The sequence below is a fragment of the Eleutherodactylus coqui genome, chromosome 4, assembly GCF_035609145.1.
Source record: "Eleutherodactylus coqui strain aEleCoq1 chromosome 4, aEleCoq1.hap1, whole genome shotgun sequence".
Classification (NCBI taxonomy): domain Eukaryota; kingdom Metazoa; phylum Chordata; class Amphibia; order Anura; family Eleutherodactylidae; genus Eleutherodactylus; species Eleutherodactylus coqui.
This window is the reverse complement of record NC_089840.1, coordinates 303084337-303104034: the sequence shown is the minus strand read 5'-3', so window position 1 is coordinate 303104034 and position 19698 is coordinate 303084337. Positions and strand designations below refer to the sequence as shown.

The following is a 19698-nucleotide window of genomic DNA, read 5'->3' as shown; positions in this document are numbered from 1 at the left end:
AGGAGGACATCTATCGCTTCAAACAGTTCTTTAGGAGAGTCATAATTGTGTTGTCGGACATCGTGGCCAGAAGAATTTGGAGGGAGGCAAGAGACAATGAAGCCATCGAACGAGTACAGAGGACCGTTAACTTTAGGATGTCCAAGCATGTGCAAGCTTTAGGTGGAGTAGACATACGTCACTGGGAGCTGGAAAGAAGAGAGCGCGGGATGATGCGGGGTGACGGGGTGCATCTTAGTGACATAGGGCTAGATACCTTTTTGTCAAGGTTGCAGGATGGGGTAGAGGCGGCTCTTTTGCTGGCAGGTGGGGGGCGGAGTGCAGCATAGGAATATGCTGCATCCTTCGTGGCGGAATTTTAGGACTGCCATGCCAGCAAGGAATGGAAGGGCTTTTCAGGCCGTTAGGGGCCTTCTTACGCCTCATTTATACAGTTAACGTTCGGTTAGAATTGGACATTTTAGTATTTGGCATGGAAGGAGAGAAGAAAAGGATTACTGGTTAAATAAAGGCTGTGGCCTACCCACAACAAGCCAGCATATAGTTGTATTGGTCTTTGTGTAATGGGGAGCGGGTTTAGTGGGTAAGTCCCCCCAGTCTGAGGAGAAGGAAGTCTGCAGCCTGAGGAGAAGGAAGTCTGCAGCCTGAGGAGAAGGAAGTCTGCAGCCTGAGGAGAAGGAAGTCTGCAGCCTGAGGAGAAGGAAGTCGGCAGTCTGAGGAAAGGAAGTCCGCAGTCTGAGGAGAATTGCGTTCATAGCCTGAGGAGAAGGAAGTCTGCAGTCTGAGGAAAGGAAGTCTGCAGTCTGAGGAAAGGAAGTCTGCAGTCTGAGGAAAGGAAGTCCGCAGTCTGAGGAGAAGGAAGTCTGCAGTCTGAGGAAAGGAAGTCCGCAGTCTGAGGAAAGGAAGTCCGCAGTCTGAGGAAAGGAAGTCCGCAGTCTGAGGAAAGGAAGTCCGCAGTCTGAGGAAAGGAAGTCCGCAGTCTGAGGAAAGGAAGTCCGCAGTCTGAGGAAAGGAAGTCAGCAGTCTGAGGAGAAGGAAGTCTGCAGTCTGAGGAGAAGGAAGTCTGCAGTCTGAGGAGAAGGAAGTCCGCAGTCTGAGGAGAAGTACATTCATAGCCTGAGGAGAAGGAAGTTGGCAGCCTGAAAAGAAGGAAGTCGGCAGCCTGAGGAGAAGGAAGTCGGCAGTCTGGGGAGAAGTATTTTCATAGTCTGAGAAGAAGCAAAGCGGCAGTGTGAGGAGAACCCCAGATGCAGTCTGAGGAGAAGTACGGGTCACAGTCTGAGGTGAAGGTCCAGCCTCACCCCAGCCTCCACTACAAGTAGAGCCTCACCCCAGCCTCCATTAAAAGTACAGCCTCCCCCCAGCCTCCATTATAAGTACAGCCTCACCCCAGCCTCCATTACAAGTACAGCCTCCCCCCAGCCTCCATTACAAGAACAGCCTCACCCCAGCCTCCATTACAAGTACAGCCTCGCCCCAGCCTCCATTACAAGTACAGCCTCCACTACAAGTAGAGCCTCACCCCAGCCTCCATTACAAGTACAGCCTCACCCCAGCCTCCATTACAAGTACAGCCTCACCCCAGCCTTCATTACAAGTACAGCCTCCCCCCAGCCTCCATTACAAGTACAGCCTCACCCCAGCCTCCATTACAAGTACAGCCTTCCCCCAGCCTCCATTACAAGTACAGCCCCACCCCGGCCTCCATTACAAGAACAGCCTCACCCCAGCCTCCATTACAAGTACAGCCTCACCCCAGCCTCCATTACAAGTACAGCCTCACCCCAGCCTCCATTTCAAGAACAGCCTCCCCCCAGCCTCCATTACAGGTCCAGCCTCACCTAAGCCTCCATTACATGTACAGTCTCACCCCGGCCTCCATTACAGGTCCAGCCTCACCCCAGTTTTACCATTACAAGTACAGTCTCACCCCAGCCTCCATTACAGATCCAGCCTCACCCCAGTTTTACCATTACAAGTACAGTCACACCCCAGCCTCCATTACAGATCCAGCCTCACCCCAGTTTTACCATTACAAGTACAGTCTCACCCTGGCCACCATTACAGGTCCAGTGTCACCCCAGCGTCCATTACAAGTACAGCCTCACCCCAGCCTCCATTACAGGTCCAGCCTCACCCAAGCCTCCATTACAAGAACAGCCTCACCCCGCCCTCCACTACAGGTCCAGCCTCACCCCAGCCTCCATTACAGGTCCAGCCCCAGCCCGGCCTCCATTACAAGAACAGCCTCACGCTAGCCTCCATTACAGGTCCAGCCTCACCTAAGACTCCATTACAAGTACAGTCTCACCCCGGCCTCCATTACAGGTCCAGCCTCACCCCAGTTTTACCATTACAAGTACAGTCTCACCCCGGCCAACATTACAGGTCCAGCCTCACCCCAGCCTCCATTACAAGTACAGCCTGATCCCAGCCTCCATTACAAGTAGAGCCTCACCCTAGCCTCCATTACAAGTACAGCCTCACCCCGCCCTCTACTATAGGTCCAGCCTCATCCTAGACTCCATTACAGGTCCAGCCTCACCCCAGCCTCCATTACAAGAACAGTTTCACTCCAGCCTCCATTACAAGTACAGCCTCACGCCAACCTCCATTACTGGTCCAGCTGCACCCCAGCATCCATTACAGGTCCAGCCTCACCCCAGCATCCATTACAGGTCCAGCCTCACCCTAGCCTTCATTACAGGTCCAGCCTCACCCTAGCCTCCATTACAAGAACAGCCTCACCCTAGCCTCCATTACAGGTCCAGCCTCAACCCAGCCTCCATTACAGGTCCAGCCTCACCTCAGCCTCCATTATAAGTACAGCCACCCCCCAGCCTCCATTACAAGTACAGCCATACCCCAGTTTTACCATTACAAGTACAGTCTCACCCTGGCCACCCTTACAGGTCCAGCCTCACTCCAGCCTCCATTACAAGTACAGTCTCACCCCGCCTCCATTACAGGTCCAGCCTCACCGAAGCCTCCATTACAGGTCCAGCCTCACCCCAGCCTCTATTACAAGTACAGCCTTACCCCAGCCTCCATTACAGGTCCAGCCTCACCGCAGCCTCCATTACAGGTACAGCCTCACCCCAGTTTTACCATTACAAGTACAGTCTCACCCCAGGCCAACATTACAGGTCCAGCCTCACTCCAGCATCCATTACAAGTACAGTCTCACCCCGCCTTCAGTACAGGTCCAGCCTCACCGCAGCCTCCATTACAGGTCCAGCCTCACCCCAGCCTCTATTACAAGTACAGCCTTACCCCAGCCTCCATTACAGGTCCAGCCTCACTCCAGTCTCCATTACAGGTCCAGCCTCACCCCAGCGTCCATTACAAGTGCAGCCTCACCGCAGCCTCCATTACAAGTACAGCCTGATCCCAGCCTCCATTACAAGCACAGTCTCACCCCGGCCAACATTACAGGTCCAGCATCACCCCGCCCTCCACTACAGGTCCAGCCTCACCCCAGCCTCAATTACAGGTCCAGCCTCATCCTAGTCTCCATTACTGGTCCAGCCTCACCCCATCCTCCATTACAAGAATAGTCTCACCCCAGCCTCCATTACAGGTCCAGCCTCACCCCAGCATCCATTACAGGTCCAGCCTCACCCCAGCCTCCATTACAGGTCCAGCCTCACCCAAGCCTCCATTACAGGTCCAGCCTCACCCCAGCCTTCATTACAGGTCCAGCCTCACCCCAGCCTCCCTTACTAGTAGAGCCTTACCCCAGCCTTCATTACAAGTACAGCCTCACCCCAGCCTCCATTACAAGTACAGCCCCACCCCGGCCTCCATTACGAGAACAGGCTCACCCTAGCCCCCATTGCAGATCCAGCCTCACCTCAGCCTCCATTACAAGTACAGCCTCCCCCCAGCCTCCATTATATGTACAGCCATACCCCGGCCTTCATTTCAGGTACAGCCTCACGCCAGTTTTACCATTACAAGTACAGTTTCTCCCCGGCCAGCATTATAGGACAAGCCTCACCCCAGCCTCCATTACAAGTACAGTCTCACCCCGCCTCCATTACAGGTCCAGCCTCACCGCAGCCTCCATTACAAGTCCAGCCTCACCCCAGCCTCCATTACAAGTACAGCCTTACCCCAGCCTACATTACAACTACAGCCCTACCCCAGCCTCCATTACAAGAACAGCCTCAACCCAGGCTCCATTACAGGTCCAGCCTCACTCCAGTCTTCATTACAAGTCCAGCCTCACCCCAGCGTCCATTACAAGTACAGCCCCACCCCAGACTCCCTTACAAGTAAAGCCTCATCCCAGCCTCCATTACAAGTACAGCCTGATCCCAGCCTCCATTACAAGTACAGCCTCCCTCCGGCCTCCATAACTGGTCCAGCCTCCCCCAGCCTCCATTACAGGTCCAGCATCACCCCAGTGTCTATTACAAGTACAGCCTCACCCTAGCCCCTATTACAGGTCCAGCCTCACCCCAGCCTCCATTACAGGTCCAGCCTCACTCCAGTCTCCATTACAGGTCCAGCCTCACCCCAGCGTCCATTACAAGTACAGCCTCACCCCAGACTCCATTACAAGTAAAGCCTCATCCCAGCCTAAATTACAAGTACAGCCTGATCCCAGCCTCCATTACAAGTACAGCCTCCCTCCGGCCTCCATAACTGGTCCAGCCTCCCCCCAGCCTCCATTACAGGTCCAGCATCACCCCAGTGTCTATTACAAGTACAGCCTTACCCTAGCCCCTATTACAGGTCCAGCCTCACCCCAGCCTCCATTACAGGTCCAGCCTAACCCCATCCTCCATTGCAAGTACAGTCTCACTCCGCCCTCCATTACAGGTCCAGCCTAACCCAGCCTCCATTACAGGTCCAGCCTACCCCAGCCTCCATTACAAGTACAGCCTCACCCCAGCCTCCATTATAAGTACAGCCATAGCCTGGCCTCCATTACAAGTACAGTCTCACCCCGCCCTCCATTACAGATTCAGCCTCACCCTAGCCTCCATTACAGGTCCAGCCTCACCCCAGCCTCCATTACAAGTACAGCCTCAGCCCAGCCTTCATTACAAGTACAGCCCCACCCCGGCCTCCAATTTAGGTCCAGCCCCACCCCAGCCTCCATTACAGGTACAGCCCCACCCCAGCCTCCATTACAAGTACAGCCCCACCCCAGCCTCCATTACAAGTACAGCCTCACCCTAGCCTCCATTACAAGTACCGCCATACCCAGCCTCCATTACAAGTACATCCTCACCCCAGCCTCCATTACAAGTACAGCCGCACCCCAGCCTCCATTACAGGTCCAGCCTCACCCTGGCCTCCATTACAAGTACAGCCTCACCCCAGTCTCCCTTACAGGTCCAGCCTCACCCCAGCCTCCATTACAGGTCCAGCCTCACCCCAGCCTCCATTACAAGAACAGCCTCACCCCAGCCTCCATTACAAGTACAGCCCCACCCCAGCCTCCATTACAAGTACAGCCTCAACCTAGCCTCCATTACAAGTACTGCCATACTCCAGCCTCCATTACAAGTACCGCCATACCCCAGCCTCCATTACAAGTACAGCCCCACCCCAGCCTCCATTACAAGTACAGCCTCACCCTAGCCTCCATTACAAGTACCGCCATACCCAGCCTCCATTACAAGTACATCCTCACCCCAGCCTCCATTACAAGTACAGCCGCACCCCAGCCTCCATTACAGGTCCAGCCTCACCCTGGCCTCCATTACAAGTACAGCCTCACCCCAGTCTCCCTTACAGGTCCAGCCTCACCCCAGCCTCCATTACAGGTCCAGCCTCACCCCAGCCTCCATTACAAGAACAGCCTCACCCCAGCCTCCATTACAAGTACAGCCCCACCCCAGCCTCCATTACAAGTACAGCCTCAACCTAGCCTCCATTACAAGTACTGCCATACTCCAGCCTCCATTACAAGTACCGCCATACCCCAGCCTCCATTACAAGTACAGCCGCACCCCAGTCTGCATTGCAAGTACAGCCTCACCCCAGTCTCCATTACAAGTACAGCCTCACCCCAGTCTCCATTACAAGTACAGCCTCACCCCAGCCTCCATTACAGATTCAGCCTCACCCCAGCCTCCATTACAAGTACAGCCTCACCCCAGCCTCCATTACAAGAACAGCCTCCCCCCAGCCTCCATTACAGGTCCAGCCTCACCTAAGCCTCCATTACAAGTACAGTCTCACACCGGCCTTCATTACAGGTCCAGCCTCACCCCAGTCTCCATTACAAGTACAGCCTCACCCCAGTCTCCCTTACAGGTCCAGCCTCACCCCGGCCTCCATTACAAGTACAGCCTCCCCCCAGTCTCGGTTGCAGACACAGATGTCACGGTGACCTACTGAGTACAACCTGCAGATAACTGGGCCTGACAGGAATCCTGTTCACAAATAATCCTAAAGATAGAGAGAGAGCGTTGAAGAAAATGCTCTTAAATATCCTTGACTGTGTTGCATTCCACCGCCGTAGTGTGTGTAAAGACCGATTCCCGTATTGCCGTGGAGGGTATAATTTTGCGCAAATTGTGAAAAGACTGTCAGTAAAAGTGTGTACCTTCGGTTTTCCAACAGGAGTGAGGAGTTATGTCTGTTATCCTCGTGTCACAACTTAAAGGTACTGGCGTCACCGTGACAAAACACTCGACATTAGTCTCCTTAATTCCTAAATCCGGTTTAACCGCGTGCATTCCCAAGTGAGGCCTCTGTAGTGGCCATTATGTGGAGAGAGACGGCAGAGCAACCCATGACCGTCATTTATTTATGCCCATGGTCTCCCCCACGGCTGGCTGGCCCTCCACCGAGACATTGCGCCTCCACCCTGTGCCAGTCACTACATCGCTGCCTCCACCCTGTGCCAGTCACTACATCGCTGCCTCCCCCTTGTGCCAGTCACTACATCGCTGCCTCCACCCTGTGCCAGTCACTACATCGCTGCCTCCCCCCTGTGCCAATCACTACGTCGCTGCTTCCACCCTGTGGCAGTCACTACGTCGCTGCCTCCACCCTGTGCCAATCACTACGTCGCTGCTTCCACCCTGTGGCAGTCACTACATCGCTGCCTCCACCCTGTGCCAATCACTACGTCGCTGCCTCCACCCTGTGCCAGTCACTACATCGCTGCCTCCACCCTGTGCCAATCACTACGTCGCTGCCTCCACCCTGTGGCAGTCACTACACAGCTGCCTCCACCCTGTGCCAGTCACTACACCGCTGCCTTCACCCTGTGCCAGTTACTACGTCACTGCCTCCACCCTGTGCCAGTCACTACATCGCTGCCTCCACCCTGTGCCAGTCACTACATCGCTGCCTCCACCCTGTGCCAGTCACTACGTCGCTGCCTCCACCCTGTGGCAGTCACTACATCGCTGCCTCCACCCTGTGCCAGTCACTACATCGCTGCCTCCACCCTGTGCCAGTCAGTACACCGCTGCCTCCACCCTGTGCCAGTCACTACATCGCTGCCTCCACCCTGTGCCAGTCACTACATCGCTGCCTCCACCCTGTGCCAGTCACTACATCGCTACCTCCACCTTGTGCCAGTCACTACATCGCTGCCTCCACCCTGTGCCAATCACTACGTCGCTGCCTCCACCCTGTGCCAATCACTACGTCGCTGCCTCCACCCTGTGCCAGTCACTACATCGCTGCATCCACCCTGTGCCAGTCACTACATCGCTACCTCCACCCTGTGCCAGTCACTACATCGCTGCTTCCACCCTGTGCCAGTCACTACATCGCTGCCTCCACCCTGTGGCAGTCACTACACCGCTGCCTCCACCCTGTGCCAGTCACTACATCGATACCTCCACCCTGTGCCAGTCACTACACCGCTGCCTCCACCCTGTGCCAGTCACTACATCGCTGCCTCCACCCTGTGCCAGTCACTACATCGCTGCCTCCACCCTGTGGCAGTCACTACATTGCTGCCTCCACCCTGTGGCAGTCACTACGTCGCTGCCTCCACCCTGTGGCAATCACTACATCGCTGCCTCCACCCTGTGCCAGTCACTACGTCGCTGCCTCCACCCTGTGCCAGTCACTATACCGCTGCCTCCTCCTTGTGCCAGTCACTACATCGCTGCCTCCACCCTGTGCCTGTCACTACATCACTGCCTCCACCCTGTGCCAGTCACTACATCGCTGCCTCCACCCTGTGCCAGTCACTACATGGCTGCCTCCACCCTGTGCCAGTCACTACACCGCTGCCTCCACCCTGTGCCAGTCACTACACCGCTGCCTCCACCCTGTGCCAGTCACTACATCGCTGCATCCACCCTGTGCCAGTCACTACACCGCTGCCTCCACCCTGTGCCAGTCACTACACCGCTGCCTCCACCCTGTGCCAGTCACTACATCACTGCCTCCACCCTGTGGCAGTCACTATATCGCTGCCTCCTCCCTGTGGCAGTCACTACACCGCTGCCTCCACCCTGTGTCAGTCACTACATCGCTGCCTCCACCCTGTGCCAGTCACTACATCGCTGCCTGCACCCTGTGCCAGTCACTACATCGCTGCCTCCACCCTGTGCCAGTCACTACACCGCTGCCTCCACCCTGTGCCAGTCACTACATCGCTGCCTCCACCCTGTGCCAGTCACTACATCGCTGCCTCCACCCTGTGCCAGTCACTACACCGCTGCCTCCACCCTGTGCCAGTCACTACATCGCTGCCTCCACCCTGTGCCAGTCACTACACCGCTGCCTCCACCCTGCGCCAGTCACTACATCGCTGCCTCCACCCTGTGCCAGTCACTACATCGCTGCCTCCACCCTGTGCCAGTCACTACATCGCTGCCTCCACCCTGTGCCAGTCACTACACCGCTGCCTCCACCCTGTGCCAGTCACTACACCGCTGCCTCCACCCTGTGCCAGTCACTACATCGCTACCTCCACCCTGTGCCAGTCAGTACACCGCTGCCTCCACCCTGTGCCAGTCACTACATCGCTGCCTCCACCCTGTGCCAGTCACTATATCGCTGCCTCCACCCTGTGCCAGTCACTACACCGCTGCCTCCACCCTGTGCCAGTCACTACACCGCTGCCTCCACCCTGTGCCAGTCACTACATCGCTGCCTCCACCCTGTGCCAGTCAGTACACCGCTGCCTCCACCCTGTGCCAGTCACTACATCGCTGCCTCCACCCTGTGCCAGTCACTACACCGCTGCCTCCACCCTGTGCCAGTCACTATATCGCTGCCTCCACCCTGTGCCAGTCACTACACCGCTGCCTCCACCCTGTGCCAGTCACTATATCGCTGCCTCCACCCTGTGCCAGTCACTACACCGCTGCCTCCACCCTGTGCCAGTCACTACACCGCTGCCTCCACCCTGTGCCAGTCACTACACCGCTGCCTCCAGCACTCAGTCAGTATGCAGTTTCCAGAGGTGTATTTTAATATCATGCGGAGCCACATTCCAGGGGTCATGGACCTCCATTCCCCTCCAGCCTCCACACAATAGCAAAAAGTGGCAGCATCAGCCGGGTTTAAATAAAGTAGTAATTCTTTATTGCTCCATGTTAAAAACAGGCAACGTTTCCACTGCTATAGTCTTTCTCAGGCTTGAGACTTTTTGCTATTGTGTACACCGCTGCCTCCACCCTGTGCCAGTCATTACACCGCAGCTTCTAGTCTGTGCCAGTCACTACACCGCTGCCTCCACCCTGCGCCAGTCATTACACCGCAGCTTCTAGTCTGTGCCAGTCACTACACCGCTGCCTCCACCCTGCAACTGTCACTATGCCATGGCCTCCAGACTATGCCAGTCACTACACCGCTGCCCCCACACTGCAACTGTCACTATGCCATGGCCTCCAGACTATGCCAGTCACTACACCGCTGCCTCCACCCTGCAACTGTCACTATGCCATGGCCTCCAGACTATGCCAGTCACTACACCGCTGCCTCCACCCTGCAACTGTCCCTATGCCATGGCCTCCAGACTATGCCAGTCACTACACCGCTGCCTCCACCCTGCAACTGTCACTATGCCATGGCCTCCAGACTATGCCAGTCACTACACCGCTGCCTCCACCCTGCAACTGTCCCTATGCCATGGCCTCCAGACTATGCCAGTCACTACACCGCTGCCTCCACCCTGTACCTGTCACTATGCCATGGCCTCCAGACTATGCCAGTCACTACACCGCTGCCTCCACCCTGCAACTGTCCCTATGCCATGGCCTCCAGACTATGCCAGTCACTACACCGCTGCCTCCACCCTGCAACTGTCCCTATGCCATGGCCTCCAGACTGTGCCAGTCACTACATCGCTGCCTCCACCCTGTGCCAGTCACTACACCGCTGCCTCCACCCTGCAACTGTCACTATGCCATGGCCTCCAGACTATGCCAGTCACTACACCGCTGCCTCCACCCTGCAACTGTCCCTATGCCATGGCCTCCAGACTATGCCAGTCACTACACCGCTGCCTCCACCCTGTACCTGTCACTATGCCATGGCCTCCAGACTATGCCAGTCACTACACCGCTGCCTCCACCCTGCAACTGTCCCTATGCCATGGCCTCCAGACTATGCCAGTCACTACACCGCTGCCTCCACCCTGCAACTGTCCCTATGCCATGGCCTCCAGACTGTGCCAGTCACTACACCGCTGCCTCCACCCTGCGCCAGTCATTACACCGCAGCTTCTAGTCTGTGCCAGTCACTACACTGCTGCCTCCACCCTGCAACTGTCACTATGCCATGGCCTCCAGACTATGCCAGTCACTACATCGGTGCCTCCACCCTGCAACTGTCACTGTGCCATGGCCTCCAGACTATGCCAGTCACTACACCGCTGCCTCCACCCTGCAACTGTCCCTATGCCATGGCCTCCAGACTATGCCAGTCACTACATCGGTGCCTCCAGCCTCTGCTTGTTACTGCACTGATGCCTCTACCCTACAACTTATACGGTCATTCATAAAGCTCTTCACAGTGTTGCACCGCCCTATCACCCTATATCTCATCCCTCATCTCTGTCTACAAACCGACCTGTGCTCTCTATTCTGCTAATGACCTCAGACTAACATCCCACTTTCGTCTCCAAGACTTTTTCCAAGCTGCTCCAGTTCTCCGGAATGTGCTACCCCGGGCAGTCAGGTTAATCCCCAATATTCGAAGGGAGCCCTAAAAGCACATCTCTTTAGGAGGCGACTCCCATCCACTAATCTAACTCTTCTCCATCTATACCCTTCTACATTTTCCATCATGCAGCAGTATCCTCACACTCCATGTACTCTGATGGGTTTCATTGAATTTGGGTACAATTTAGTGGGATCTCAAACTCATTTCTAATCATATTAAACAAAAGTTATGCAGGAAGAGGGAATTAGCGGATCTGAATAACAAAGACAATTACACCAAGCGGTTGTCTCAGTGAGGACTTGTGTGACCTCTTGCACAAGTTATTAAAGACGGATCATTAGAGGTTCTCACCAGTTCCATCCCAGCCCACTATAAAGGGCAAAAGCCCCTTATACTTCAGGCAGCCGTCATACAATAGTCCCTACTGACTCCACCATAAACATCTAAGTGTTTTATTCAATGGGAGAGAGGAATAAGCCTCGTCCAGACACCTCCAGCATCTGCTTACCCACTATGGGTGAATCATCGTCCCTTGACTTCTGTCTCGACGGAGAGTAAGATAGGCTTGATTGACTTTTGTATAGAGCATATGGCCAGCTTAGAGCGGACCAGTCATGTCCTCAGGTCATCAGAGCTGGCTGTATAGCTTTACAGCTATGGCCTGCTGACTCTAGTAGGGCTTGTCTTTTGTCTTTACTCTTGCCTATTTTCTCATATCAACCTCCATTACTTTCAGCTCCTGGCACTGTGAATCTATCAAGTGGGTTTGTCCTCCGCTCTCTGTCAATAGGTGACAGCAATGTTCAGAGAAAACCTAATTGACAGTGAGGAACCTGCCTACTGGACAGATTCTCAGCACCAGGAGCTGACAACAGAGGTTGGTACCAGAGAATGGGGAGAAGTAGCCATGAAAGACACCAGAGTCAGCAGGGCCATTGGTGCAAAGGTATGCAGTTGGCCCCACTCATCCAAAGACATGACAGGTCCACTTTAAAGGCTCTCAGGGGATCTCGAACCTCACATTCATTTCTCCATTGCTGGCTCTGATCGTAACAAGTACTTTTTCAGAATCGTTGGCTTAGTTTCCGATGCAATAGAAAGGTAACACAGAAGCAGACAATGCCACTGCTACTGGATCCATGATGAAAGGTCACCCATCTCAGGTTGGCTTCATTTCTTATTTTCATTGGCAGTTAGATTTTGTGCCCCTACAAAAGTATGGAGAATCAACCCAAAGCTCATGGAAAGTTGACAAGGGCAACCAAGCATCAAGGCCTCTCCTACTGGTGGTTAGGTATTGATGGAGTCAACATGCATCAGAAAGGGTCCCATTTCAGTTTTTGGCTATTTGAGCTCCCCTCCCTCTTAATGTGTGCCTTTTGACAACTCATAAAATCCTGACTGAACGGACTTAGTCCATCGCAAAGAATAGTTTGTTCCCATCTTTAATGATGTTTGTCAGATTGCAGGTGGGGATGGAAGGTTATGTAGGGACACACGATGTGACTGCCTTCGATAGATGAGATACTCTTAGCTGGACAAGTGACTCACTCCAAGATAGAGTTTAACGATAAATCCAGTGTTCAGAGACAGCTGACAGTCTCCAGTTACCCTGACTGTCCACAAAGATGACCCACCGGAGAGGTTTCTGTTAGTAGTAAGGAGGACATATACTAATATGGACCCAATAGTAAAGCCCTTCCATGTGATCCATTGATATAAAAGAAGCAATGATGAAAACAGCATACACTAAACGTATGGCCAAAACTAGCAGACGACCAATAGTATATGAAGGCCAACAATGAGATCGACTTACCTATGGCTTGTGGAGACACTAAGTGGCAAAAGACTGCAGCAAATAGTATAAGGACAAGAGGGTAGGACACCCAGGCCATATATTGGTACCAGACATTATGAGCCACTCCCTGATACATCCACCTATATGCTGAAAGAAAGAATGAGAGGGAAACCAGGAATATGGTGAGATGTTATAGGGGGACATGATTATTCTGGCACAGACTACATGCAGGGCTTATCATTAATGACCCCCAGCAATCAGTAGAAGGAAGGAGCAGCAGCTGAATCCCCGTCAGAGCGAGGTCATAGCAGTATTGCTGTAGTCCTGCAGCTCAACTACATTCAGCATAGTACCCCCTTACTCCTGGGGATGGGATGCCTATCGATGACACACCGAGGGCCCATCGTAAGGATTAGCCACCGATGAAATGTATTGGAAATGGTTGCACAGCTGGTGGTGCTGTTGCATTCGTGTCTATGGATGTATTGCTCATGGACATAGTGGTGGAAAGTGGTACTGCAAGCTGCTACAGTAGCTGACATAATTAGATTTGTATGCTGCATCAGAACTGCAAGAGCCGTCTTGTCCATAATGAAGTCGAGTTCTACAGGAAGTCTTGGGGCATAGTATTTTACAGAAGCAGCATTACCCTGTAAGCTCTTGGCACTGGCGTAGTCCATACTCCAGCTCACCAATGCCATGACAAGACCAAGAAGAACCAGGAATATCCAATCTTCTCCCAACTTTTTGATGAAATATTTCTTTACGCGCTGCACACAAGCTGCAAGACAAGAGCGGCAGGTTATTGACTACTGAGGGAAGAGTCATTACTAGTTTGGGGCTCGCTTCAGTGTGATTCCAGTGATTCGTAGGTCTGCATTGGGCTGAGAGCCGGTCATTTCTCACCATGACACTTGGAGTAACACTGCTTCTGCACATCGGGGGGTTTAGGGGCACTTTCGATTGCACTTTGCTTTTCTTGTAGTAATCTGGCAGCTTCTTTACGAGCAAATTGAGAAAGTTCTTCTGTATAGTGTCCATACGTCTGTTAGGAGACACAAGACGGACTCACATCAGGTTATACGGCAAACTCAGAGGGCCATCGTATAATCGCTTTGACTTGGCAACCAACCAACTGCAACCAGTGATGGCTTATATTAAGGAAGGCTTGGGCATCTGTCGAGAGCCATGACCGCCCAACCGTCCCATCATCTATACAGGCTGCAGAAGCTGTATTCTCCGCATGTCCCGCATACAGCCCACCGCTCCCCATCTACAGTACATGTAGGCTGTATAGGAGCTGTAATGAGGCTGAAGCATCTGGAATATAGAATGAACGGGTGGAGGCTTTGTGGGCAGCAAAGAGGAGGTTCCATCATTGTGTGGGGGCACAGTGGGTGGCCTATTAGTGTGTAGGGTCACCAAAAGGGCTCTGTTACTTATTCAAAGCACAAAGTGGGCATTACTACCTTATAAAGGAGGAAAAAAGAAAAATCATTACTACCTTGTTTCCCCAAAAATAAGTCAGTGTCTTATATTAATTTTTGCTCCAAAAGATTGTACTTTTTTACATGTAGAGCTGCCTGGACACTGTTTATATTGTCTTTTTTATGAACTGTATCTAGAAGCCCAATTTTGGAGTAGAGCTTATACTTCAAACATGCTCAAAAATCCTGAAAAACCATTCTGTATCCTTAAAAATCCTGAAAAATATGGCTAGGGCTTAGTTTCAGGGTAGGTCTTATTTTTTAGGGAAACGTGGTAAGTGGGAGTTCAAAGCAGGGCACTATTACTGTGGAGCAGAAAGGAGGCATCATTTTGTGGAGGCACTCATACTTCAAGGGGCACTAATATTATGGTAAGGCACAGAGAGGGGTATTGAGGTCGCAGAACAGGCAGAGTGTGCGGAGACAAGCAGGGAAAATAATAATCATCGTTATTTGTATAGCACCAACTTATTCCACAGTGCTGGGAGGACCAGCGTGGCGAACAGTGGTACTGCTGACTGGAATTATGGCGCCCGAGGCCTACCCGCTACCTCATCTGCCACTGACAGCAAGCAAAGTACAATGGAGCGGTGAATGACTAAAATCAAGCCCTCTGTTAAAGGCATGGGCATAGCTATAGTGGTGCAGAGGAAGCAGTTAAATCCGAGGTCTGCTGCCTGAAGGCTTCCATGTAACAAGGCAGCAGTCCTAATGGTAGGCGGGGGTCCAGCTACAAGCTATGCTTCTGATTAAAGGGGTTATCATAAGATTTTAAATAACTCTTGAGTACCAAGGTGCGGTGTCTCCCTCCTCCCCCACCCCCGTAGAAGGGAGCAGGGCCGAGCATGTGCATTGGCGTTCCTTTCATCTCTATAGGGCTGCCAAGGAGAAGCTGAGTACAGTGCTTCGCTATCTCCAGCTGTCTCATAGAGATAAATGGAGTGGCCCTGTGCCTCCTCGGCTCTCAGGGAGCCTACAACTGTGCTTGAGGAGGAGATGGCTAGAAAGTTCGAGCAGGGGAGAGAAGTGCTTAAACTACGGGATGGGAGAGCAATCAGAGAGAAAGATGGGAAGATAGTGTAGGGTAGGGCTTCCCAAAGTGTGCTCCGCAAGAGCTTCTCAGGGCCTCCGATGGAAGGTCTAGGTCTTGGTTCTACTCATTGCTGAAGCCGTGTCTGGATAGTCTGTACCGAGGAAATCAGCATACAAGACCTGCGGTAAGCATAGCGATGCGGATCACAGGAGCGACTCTGGTCATCTGATCTCCATTACTATGCAGACCACAGCATGCTGACTTCCTTAGTACAGGCTGTCGGGACTCCGCTACAGGAGGGAGTAGAGCTGGGACCGAGACAACAAGGAGGCCCATGGCTGTCTCAATTACCTGTATTGTAATACGCATTCCTGAACCTCTCCCTGCATAGCACCAGTGGGAGACCCTAATACTACTGGGGTGGCAAAAGAGGGGCCTTGTTACTACTAAGGGCCACAATGAGGGATCCTATCATTATTGGGGCTGCAATGAGTGAACCTCTTACTACTGGAGCGGTAATGGGGGACCCTATCAGTACTGAGGCTGCAATGGGGGTCACTATTACTACTGGGGCTAATATAGGAGACACTATTTCTACTGGGGCAACCGTGGGGGGCAATATTAGTACTGAGGCCACTGTGGGGATCACTATTACTACTGGGGCTAATAAAGTAGACACTATTACTACTGGTAAAAAATAGGATAGCGCCTCAGAGGGTTCAAAAAATTGCATAACATAAAAGTGGTATGAATGTAGGAGGCTATCACTCCTGGGGCTGCAATTTGGGACCCTATTACTACTGGGGCCGCAATGAAGGACTCTAATACTACTGGGGTGGCAATGAGGGACCATAATACTACTGAGGCCGCAATGGGGGACCCTATCACTAATGGGACTGCAATGGGGGGTCACTATTACTACTGGGGCTACTGTGGAAAGGTCAGTATTACTACTGGGGCTAATATAGGAGACACTATTACTACTGGGGCCACCAATATATGGGATACTATTACTACTAAGGCCAATGTGGGGTTCAGCATTAATACTGAGGCCACTATGTTGTACCCTATCACTACTTGCGCCACAATGGTGGTCACTATTACTACCGGGGGGTCACTGTGGGGGTCACTATTACTGCTGGGGCTACTGTGGGGTTCACTATTTCTACTGAGGCTACCCTGGGGGTCACTATTACTGCTGGGGCTACTGTGGGGGTCACTTTTACGACTGGAGCTAATATATGAGACATTATTACTACTGGAGCCACCAATATAGGGGATACTATTACTACTGAGGCCACTGTGTTGGACACTATTACTACTGGTAAAAAAATGGAATAGCAACTCAGAGGGTTCAAAAAATGTATAATAAAAAGGTGGTATGAATATAGGGGACTTACCTGGTGTGGACACCTGGGCCCAGAGTGGTGGGGGACCAGGTGTCCACACCTGTAGTCTTTGGTACTGTTATCCAGTCCTCTGATGCCAAAGTGGGCATCCAGATTGTGGACCTGACGCTTTAGTCCAAAACACTAGTTACTACAAGTAGGAGGGGGGTTTCTGTATATTAAACTACTGATGGCCACTGTGGGGGACAGTATTACTACTGAGGCTACAGTGGGGGTCACTATTACTAGTGAGGCTACCCTGGGGGTCAGTATTACTACTGAGGCTACTGTGGGGGACACTATTACTACTGGAGTTACTGTGGGAGTCACTATTACTACTGAGGCTACTGTGAGAGTTACTATTACTACTGAGGGCCACTGTGGGGGCCACTACTACTGCTCAGGGCCACTGTGGGGAACACTACTACTGCTGAGGGCCACTGTGGGGGACACTATTACTACTGAGGCTACCCTGGGGGTCACTATTACTACTGACGCTACCCTGGGGGTCACTATTACTACTGAGGATACTGTGGGGGACACTATTACTTCTGAGGCCACTGTGTGGGATTACTATTACTACTGAGGCCCACTGTGGGGGACAGTATTACTACTGAGGCTACAGTGGGTATCACTATTACTACTAAGGCTACTGTATGGGATACTATTACTACTTAGGGCCAGTGTGGGGGACAGTATTATTACTGAGGCTACCCAGGGGGGTCACAATTACTACTGAGGCTACCCTGGGGGTCACTAATACTACTAAGGCCACTGTGGGGGACACTACTACTGCTGAGGGCCACTGTAGGGGACACTACTACTGCTGAGGCTACAGTGGGGGACACTATTACTACTGAGGCTACCCTGGGGGTCACTATTACTACTGGGGCCACTGTGGGGGACAGTATTACTACTGAGGCTACAGTGGGGTTCACTATTTCTACTGAGGCTACCCTGGGGGTCAGTATTACTACTGAGGCTACTGTGGGGGGTCACTATTACTACTGAGGCTACAGTGGGGTTCACTATTTCTACTGAGGCTACCCTGGGGGTCAGTATTACTACTGAGGCTACTGTGGGGGGGGGGGGGCACTATTACTACTGGAGCAACAGTGTGGGATACTATTACTACTGAAGCTGCTGTGGGGGTCACTATTATTACTGGAGTTACTGTGTAGGACACTAATACTACTGGGGACACTCTGTGGGATACTATTACTACTGAGGGCCACTGTGGAGAATGGTATTACTACTGAAGCTGCTGTGTAGGATACCATTACTAATGAAGGCCACTGTGGGGGACACTATTACTACAAAGGTTACTATGGGGCTCACTATTACTACTGGAGCTATTGTGTGGGAAACTATTACTACTGAAATCACTGTGGGGGACACTGTTACTACTGAGGGCCACTGTGGTGGTCACTATTACCACTGGAGCTATTGTAAAGGTTACTATGACTACTTATGCCACAGAGGGGCATTATTGGAGGAGTTACTAGTGGGGTACTACGAGGCTGAGTATTGGAGTCGTTACTAAAGGGGTACCACATGGGGCTGTATTGGAGGATACATCATTAATAGTGGGGTACCACAGGGATCAGTATAGGAAGGGCTACCATTACTAGCTCGGTACTATAGGCGGCAGAATTGGAAGGGTCACCATTTCTAGTGCGGTATTATAGTGCCAGTATAGAAAAGGTCATCATTACTAGTTACTACTATTGCTACTGAGGGCCACTGTGGGGGATACTATTACTACTGAGGGCCAATGTGGGGGACCCTATTACTACTGAGGCTACTGTGGGGGACACTATTACTACTTAGACTACTGTTTGGGGACACAATTACAACTGAGGCTACTGTGGGGGACACTATTACTACTGGAGCCACTATGGGGGTCACTATTACCACTGGGGCTATTGTGGGGGACGCTATTACTACTGAGGGCCATTGTGGGGGACGCTATTACTACTGAGGCCCCTGAACCTGATTGGGTGATGCAGCCTCCCCGGCCACCTCTGCTGCTGTGTGTTTTCCCTGGCTGTTAAGCACTGCTGCTTCTCCTCCATGCTATCCCACGCTCCCCGGTCCCGGACGCTGCTGTACATTCCCCTGCCGTTCCCCGCTGCTGCAGCTCCACAGGGTCCCCAGGCCATGCTTCTGCTGGTGTAATGTGTACCCCAGATGCTCACCACTGCTTGTGCTGCAAGCTGTCGTAGGCTCCCCAACCCCGCTGATGGTGTATGTTGTCGTGGCGATGGCCGCTGCTGCTGCTGCCCCACAGGCTCCCCGGGAACCGCTGCTGCACTGTCTTTCCTGGCCGTTCAGCGATTGTGCTGCTCCGCGCTGTCGCCGGCTCCCCAACACCCCTTCTGCCGCAGCTGGTGCTCCACATGCTCCCAAGGCCCCACAATTATCCCTAACACTAAGGTTGGGTTCACACAAGGCGGATTCCCGTCGGAAATCTCGGGGTTTGGCCGCAGCAAAAACCGCGAGATTTCCGCCAGGAGAACCGCCGCGGTTTAAGCCGTGGCAGCCTTGAAGCGGCTTGGCCGCATGCTTCACCGTTGCGGCCGGCGCTCCCATAGAGAAGAGCGCGGCCGTGATGTAAATAAGCAAAAAAAAAAGTAAATAGACATGCTGCATCTTTTGGAACCGTGGCTGCGGCGGCCGCTGCCGTGGTTTCAACCGGATTTACCGCTGCAGATTAGCCGTCCCGTGTGGACGAGATTTCTGAGAAATCTCATCCACATGGCTGGCTAATCCCGAGATTAGTGGCCGCGGCAAAACCGCGGCAAATCCGCCCTGTGTGAATCCAGCCTAAAGCCTCCAAGCCAAGCAAAACACACTGCTCCTAGGATCTTACAGTAGTCCGCCAATTGGGAG

General features: G+C 52.8%; 1 protein-coding gene across 1 annotated transcript in view; it reads right to left on the bottom strand.

The window, feature by feature from the left end:
* Nucleotides 1-19698, bottom strand: part of CLCN1 (chloride voltage-gated channel 1) — a 306841-nt gene that overhangs the window by 163383 nt on the left and 123760 nt on the right. Inside the window, exons 2-4 of the mRNA XM_066601497.1 lie at nucleotides 13805-13943; nucleotides 13548-13679; nucleotides 12917-13045 (exon numbers count right to left, since the gene is read on the bottom strand). Coding sequence (XP_066457594.1) covers nucleotides 12917-13045; nucleotides 13548-13679; nucleotides 13805-13943 — 400 coding nt within the window. The remainder of the gene's footprint in view (nucleotides 1-12916; nucleotides 13046-13547; nucleotides 13680-13804; nucleotides 13944-19698) is intronic.